The sequence below is a fragment of the Garra rufa genome, chromosome 3, assembly GCF_049309525.1.
Source record: "Garra rufa chromosome 3, GarRuf1.0, whole genome shotgun sequence".
Lineage (NCBI taxonomy): Eukaryota > Metazoa > Chordata > Actinopteri > Cypriniformes > Cyprinidae > Garra > Garra rufa.
Genome location: NC_133363.1, coordinates 12,605,449 through 12,612,642, shown reverse-complemented (window position 1 = coordinate 12,612,642; position 7,194 = coordinate 12,605,449). Strand labels below are relative to the sequence as shown.

General features: G+C 35.6%; 1 protein-coding gene across 1 annotated transcript; it reads left to right on the top strand.

Moving 5' to 3' along the window:
- The first annotated feature begins 1,187 nt into the window (after window positions 1–1,187).
- On the top strand, window positions 1,188–5,972 carry LOC141331825 (beta-1,3-galactosyltransferase 2). Its single transcript, XM_073836858.1, has 2 exons — window positions 1,188–1,289; window positions 1,589–5,972. The coding sequence occupies exons 1-2, from the start codon at window positions 1,264–1,266 to the stop codon at window positions 2,643–2,645; spliced, it is 1,083 nt and encodes a 360-aa protein (XP_073692959.1). The 5' UTR covers window positions 1,188–1,263; the 3' UTR covers window positions 2,646–5,972.
- Window positions 5,973–7,194: the final 1,222 nt, after the last annotated feature.

The following is a 7,194-nucleotide window of genomic DNA, read 5'->3' as shown; positions in this document are numbered from 1 at the left end:
ATTCATACATTTTACAAAGTACTTGTCCTATGGGTCACAGGGATGTTGGAGTCTATCCCAGCGTCTCAGGCTGTAGGCCCTGGATAACACACATTTACCTCAGTGTAAATACATCAAAATAATGTGTGGAAAAAATAGTGTATCAAAACACACTATTTTGTATCGTGAAAATACACAGAATATGTGTAACATTAGCAATTCAGTGGCATATCAGTATTAGGCTGAACTCTGTCTGGCCCTAAAATACTTTTTTAGTAGTTAGGCTAGCTACTTTAGCTCGAAACTGGCTGCTAATTATTTTTGGTTTCCTTACTGTTGACATGGTATTTATGGTCTATTGTGTGACACAAAACTCGGAAATGTCTTTTTTTGTTCATGTGCCAGTAATGAAGTGAATGAAAATGACATAAGCAGCACACTCTGTACCTAAGGTTAAGACAATTTACATTCATATATTCAAAACAATATAAATAAAACCATTTCATACAAGTTAGACATTTTATTTAATATCACATCAAAACTGGTTGATACAGAGTATAAAGAAGCTGACTGGCACAAAGCATACAAATCCAAACCTAAACCTGTTTGTTAAACACTTTTTTCATTTCCTTTTTCAACTACAATAGGTCGTTTATGTTTTTTTCAAAGATTCTGTGCTAAAAAGATTTGTGAGTCACCCATGCAGCATTCCACTCTCAATGACCTGCATGATAAGCTACAGTAATATGATCTATGATTAAATATACATGTAAACACACAAAAGGTGTGTCTTTTGAAAGACCAATAGCGGATCAGCAGATTTGTGTTTTACCTTTCATAACCATAGTATAATACCCTGAGATGATAATGCTTTGAGTGTAACCAAGGAGTTGTCCTCAGAGTCACAAATGACAAAAATAACCAACCCCTGGAGAGTGCCATTGTGCGCTTTAACATGTTCATACACATACACATTCTGCTTTCAAAAACTTTTAGCATGACCTCATTATCTTTATTAACTATACTAACTTATTGGAAAATCATATGATAGCTTTGTTTAATTCAAATGATCTAATGTTTGAGGCATATAACGTAACAGACAACGCTGTTTCCTTGTTCTCTCTGATGCAGTAGAGGGGTGGAACTGGCTATGCAAAAAAAAAAAAAAAAAAAAAAAAGGAGGTTTGGCTCACTTTGTACTTCTCACACACCGTGCGAGTTTGAAATGTGAGGGTAGACGAGAGCGCTTGATAATGCGTATGAAATTTTGCTAACAGTGGAAATATGGTGGAAGACTGTGAAAAACAAAGGTAGAGTATTTTGTATTAATCTGTATATCAAAACTGTAAAGGCTCAGTTGTGTACTTCCCACATTGCAGGAAGTTAATAATATGGTTAACAATGATTTAATTTGTAAAATCTTTTCAGAAGTGGCATACTTTCTATCCGCTTTGGGCATAAGCTACAAAGCATTAAATATAACTAAAGATTTTTTATTAGAACTGTTGTACCTGTACAGCATCACTGTGTGTGTTAATGCTAACAAAAGTTTATTTAGACGAATGCATCAAGATATGACATTCCAAAAGACACATTTTTCTCTTTTTAGTAAAGGCCAATCAAATAGTCGATGCAGATCTCTTCGTTTATATGTCATATTCACGGTTTTCCTGGTCCTGGTCCTGTGCTACTACATCATCCCCAACGAAATGTCAGCATCCTGGGCTATAGCAGTTGGATTACTTCTTCCAGAGAAATTTGCCACTCAAACAATCAACGCTTCGCTGAATACAGTGTCAGTAGTGACTTCTGCAGAACGGTGGAAACCCCCGGAACCATATTATGTGGCTTACCCATACAAGTATAATTTACTTTTGAACGAGCCAGAGAAGTGCCAGAGGGAAAAGCCTTTTTTGATATTAATGGTACCAGTATCTCCAAGCAATACAGCTGCTCGGGATGCCATTCGTTCAACTTGGGGATCGGAGAGGTTAGTTGGGGACAAGACTGTGAGCGTATTATTTCTGCTGGGTCTACCCACTTCAGAAAATAGAGATACGCTTCAGCAAAATTTGCTGCAGGAAAGTGAGAAGAATCATGACCTTATACAAAATGATTTCTGGGACAGTTACTACAATCTTACCATTAAGACAATGGTAATGCTAGAATGGCTGTCTGTTTACTGTCAGAATGCCTCATACGCAATGAAAATTGACTCTGATATGTTTCTCAATGTGAAAAAATTAGTGGAAATGCTTCAGTCTGCACCAAAGCAGAACTATATGACTGGACTTGTGGCTAGACATGCAATGGTACTGAGAGACCCCAGTTCTAAATGGTATCTTCCAAAAACGGTTTACAAACCACCGTTATATCCACCGTACGCTCTAGGCTTGGGATACGTTTTCTCTCTAGACTTGCCAGAGAAGCTTATTAAAGCAGCCCAACGTGTCAAACCAGTTTACATAGAGGATGTGTTCTTGGGGATGTGTATGACACATTTAGGAATTGGTGTAACGGATCCACCAGATGGGAGCCTATTTAACGTCTTCCCTGTGACATACAACCGTTGCCGCTATTCAAAACTCATAGCCACGACGACACATAGCATGAATGACCAAGTGGAGTTTTGGAAGGATTTACAAAGACCTGGTCCATATTGCTAACAACAAACTGTGTAATCGTCTCATGACTTACATGTATCAAAGCTTCATACAAGCAGACTATAACAAAACCTGGGTTAATTATGTCTTCTAGGATGCAAAAAAAACATATAAATGTTTGAAAACCTATGGTTTTAAAACATAAATAAATTACTTGAACTGGACTAGCAACTGTTGGTTATGGTATGTTTCAGTATTTATTTTTCTCTGTTTTTTTTTTTTTTTTGCGCTGTTATGTATGTTTGTTTATAACAGCAGATGTTATTATTAGAAAAAATGTCAGTATTAGTAAAAAAAAATTCAATATTTCATTGGTAACATTTCATTTTATGGTTTCCTGGTTACAAATGTTACATATAGTTGCCATAGTAATAACAATAAATATGCATAATTACATGAATCTAGCCCTAAATCAAACCAAACCCTCATTCTAACACTAACCATTTAGTAAATAAAGTAATTAATCAATACTTAAGTGTACCATCTTTAACCGTAACAAGGAAACTTTCTAATGGCTCATAATTTCTGGAAACATATTTCCGAATGAGGGGCCAGGTCAGCTGCTCAGCTCTAAAAGCTATATACTGTATGCAAAGAAGAGGCCAAAGACATTTGGTAAGCAAATTGTATTGCTGTGATCTTGAGAAAAAAAAAAGAAAAAAAATGATGGCATTTATAATGCTTTCGATGGCTAGAGTATCTGCATTTGTTTATATTTGCAGAAAATGTACATAAACAGATAAATGCAGTGTACACTAAAATATTTTAAGGTAACTTTTCATTCAAGAGTGTTAAATCCCCATGTAATGCTAACTGTAGACCAACGTTTTCACATGTACACTGCTTGTGAGGACACTTTTGTACCTTCTTTAACCTTAAAAGGATAGTTTCACGTAAAATGAAAATTGTCATTAATTACTCACCCACATGTCGTTTCAAACCTATAAGACTTTTGGTTGTTTTTGGAAAACAAATTAAGATTTCTGATTCATTTCTGATTAAATCTGAGAGCTCTCCTACCACGTTCAAGGTCCAGATACCATATGGTTGAACATAATTTTATGAAACTTTATGAAATACTTTTTGCTGCGCCAAAAAAACTCAAATAACAACTTTATTCAACAATTCTTGAACTCTAGGAGAAGAATTGTTAAACGAAGGCCTTACGGGTTTGGAACAACATAAGGGTAATTAATGACATAATTTTTATTTTTGCATGATCTATCCCTTTAAAGCGTTCAGAACAGGACAGTACATGACTTAAAGGAACACTCCACTTTTTTTTTTTGGAAATAGGCTCATTCTCCAACTCCCCCTGAGTTAATAAGTAGATTTTTACCGTTTTGAAATCCATTCAGCCATTCTCCTGTTCTGGCGATATCACTTTTAGCATAGCTTAGCATAGATAATTGAATCCTATTAGACCAATAGCATCGCGTTCAAAAATGACCAACGAGTTTCGGTATTTGTCCTATTTAAAACTCTTCTGCAGTTATATTGTGTACTAAGACCGGCAGAAAATGTAAAGATGCGATTTTCTAGGCTGATAAGATTAGGAACTACACTTCCATTCCGGCGTAATAGTCAAGGAAGTTTGCTTCCGTAACACAACAGCACAACGTTACCAACTGCATGCACAGGGAGTGTTCCTCGTTGGAATACGATATAACTACAGAAGAGTCAAGTTTTAAATAGGACAAATACCGAAACTCATTGGTTATTTTTGAATGCGATGCTATTGGTCTAATAGGATTCAATGATCTATGCTAAGCTATGCTAAAAGTGATATTGGTAAAACTCAACTTATTAACTCGGGGGGAATGAGCCTATTTCCAAAAAAAGTGGAGTGTTCCTTTAAGGGTAGACATTAGTCTAAGTTACTAATAGGCACCCTTGAGGTTAAAGAAGGTACAAAGGTGTCCCATTGAGGGAACTGCTCCAGTGCAAGCTGTTGTACCCCTATAGGTGCAACTTTTGCTTTTTTTTCTGTCAGTGTACAGAAACTTTACAGTCTTTACCTATGATGCATGTCTTTGGACTTTGGGGGAAACCCACATCTAAACAGTGAGAACATGCAAACACAGAAAGGACTCAAAATGGCAAACTTCTTGATGTGAAATGTGTTGATGTGTTGTCAGGAAGGCGTTGCTTTCTCACACCATTTCCTAGAAAGTAACTGTTGACTCAGGAGCAAGTCCTTACAGGAAAAACTATGAAGTCTGACTGTTTAATAATAATAATAATAATAATAAAGTAAATACATTGACAGGTCATTCATGGATTTTGTCTTTCATATGACAAACAACAGATTTGGGATGGTGAACTAGTAATTTAAGTTTCTAATACGCAATCATTGGCTGCATTACATTGATTTTCTATTTGAGAGTATAATCATATTTGGATGCATTTGAGGAATCTGACTATTGAAAATATAACATTTTTAATCAAGTCAGTAAAATGATATGATTACCGTTAGTTTAAATGGCCTGTGATTGGAGAAATTTGTGGTCTACTGTCAGGATGAGCTTAAAATTAAATATATAATTATTCAAGTTAACAGTTACCACTGTCACATAAAATACACGTTTTATTGTTCTATTTATTACAGTGATTTCATGTATAACAGAATTTTAATCGGTATACATGTTTTCTTAGTCCCTTTCATTGTCATAAGAAATGTTATGGTTGGCATGTGATCGCACACAAAACAGGAAGCAGGAAATACACCTGCATAAAGAGGAGCATGGCAAACAAGTGGACATTGAATACAACAACCAATAAGAGAAGTTTGAGAAGCTGTCATTTTGTGGACTTGCCTTTCCAGACACAACCTTTGGATTTTGATTATGACTTTATTGGACTGTATACACTGGTGAACACTCACATTGGAATGCATCAACCCACACTAAGATACTTATGGACTGTTTTAGGATTTTATTGTGTTGTTTTAAAGTTTCATGTGAATACACAGTTTTGAACCATCTAACTTCTTTTTTATGTCTCATTCTTTTGGTAGCTAACTTCTCACACAGTAACATCTGACCCCATTCAAACTTTTGTAGCACAACTGAATTTACTGATGGTTGCAACTTCCAGTCATGTATACCCTGAACTCTTGGTTGATTAACCCAGGGCTGATGTGTCAGATAAGAAAATGTCAGTGTTAAGAATTGTGAGGTAAAACCACCAAAAGTGTTTTGCCCTTTTGGCTATGCTTTTCTAACCTTTGTTGAATTCAAATTGAATTCATTATTTTATTTCACTGTATGTCACTTAATTCATGTTTTTTATTTACAAGAAAAAATAAAAATATTTGTTGTCTACGCTGAAGACATGGAGTGTTTGCAGCAGATCTTTTTTTTTATAATGACAAGACTTGAGGTAGTACATCCGGAAGCAGCTGCTACACAGCTTATGCTATATTTGTCACTTTTTGCAACCACCACTACAGGGCTGTTTGTAGAGCTAAAAGGGGATATCTAGGAGCACCATCAGTGAGACAGGTGTTTATGCTGTTAAACCAGGGTTTGAGAAACGGTAAGCAAGATTGCTGTTAAACTTCAAAGATGCACATAAATGCATGGGTGGGGGATTGCTTGGTTTGCGTGGTGCATGCTGTCTATAATGGTTCTAGGTTCCCAGGGTTGTACACTCTCAGGGTCTTATTACCAGTGCCTATATGTTCTTAGAGTATACACTTGCAGACAAAAAGGTACAAAAGCTGTCACTGGGGTCATATCCTTTCAAAAGGTACACTTTTGTACCTTATTTACTCCTAAATGGTAATTATTAATATCTACAGTGTAGATTTTAGTATCTAAATGCTACATATTCGCAGCTTGTGAACAACCAAACACAAAAATATGCTGCAAATAGTCACAACACAAGCAAATACAGAAACAAGCTGCAAATAGTCACAACACAACCAAACACAGAAAGGTGCTGCAAGCATAGACCACAACGGTGGGAAACCCAACAATGCTTACCAAAATTAACCATGGTTTTATTATAGTAAAAGTGTAGTAACCATGTTGTTGTTTTTTCCCATTGATTACCATTTGTGTTCATACCATGGTTAAAGTATGTTTAGTGTTTTTAATTTACCATGGTTTATAGTAATCATTTTTCATTTTTACACCCCAAATACATGCTGAAAAGAATACCTTACTGACATCTGGATGTGACTCTCCACAATCTCTGATTAAATTGGTTGGGTTTTCTCTGTTTGAACACATTTTTTTGGATCCTTGGAATGAAAAGTTTACAGAGGTTTACCGATTTAAGAAATTTCTGATTGTAAAAAAACTGCTTCTTGTAATTTTAAGGTATTGAATAGCCTATATATATGGCCTATACATATATGTGGGCTATTTGTTTATTATAATAGTATGTTGATAGTGGTTAATGGCTGCCAACTCTCACACATTCAGCTCAGTTGACACTTTCAGACGCTCTCACGCCACACATTCATTTTCTCACGCAGTCAAAAGCACCCTCAGTTAAATAATAAATGTAAATGTAATAATAAGATATTGACTAAACAGATTGGGTA

What these genes read in the sequence shown, in the direction of transcription:
- LOC141331825 (XM_073836858.1), top strand. Translation starts at nt 1,264, where the DNA reads ATGGTGGAAGACTGTGAAAAACAAAG. An exon ending in GAAGACTGTGAAAAACAAAG is followed by an intron (nt 1,290 to 1,588) that starts GTAGAGTATTTT and finishes TTCTCTTTTTAG; the next exon opens with TAAAGGCCAATCAAATAGTC.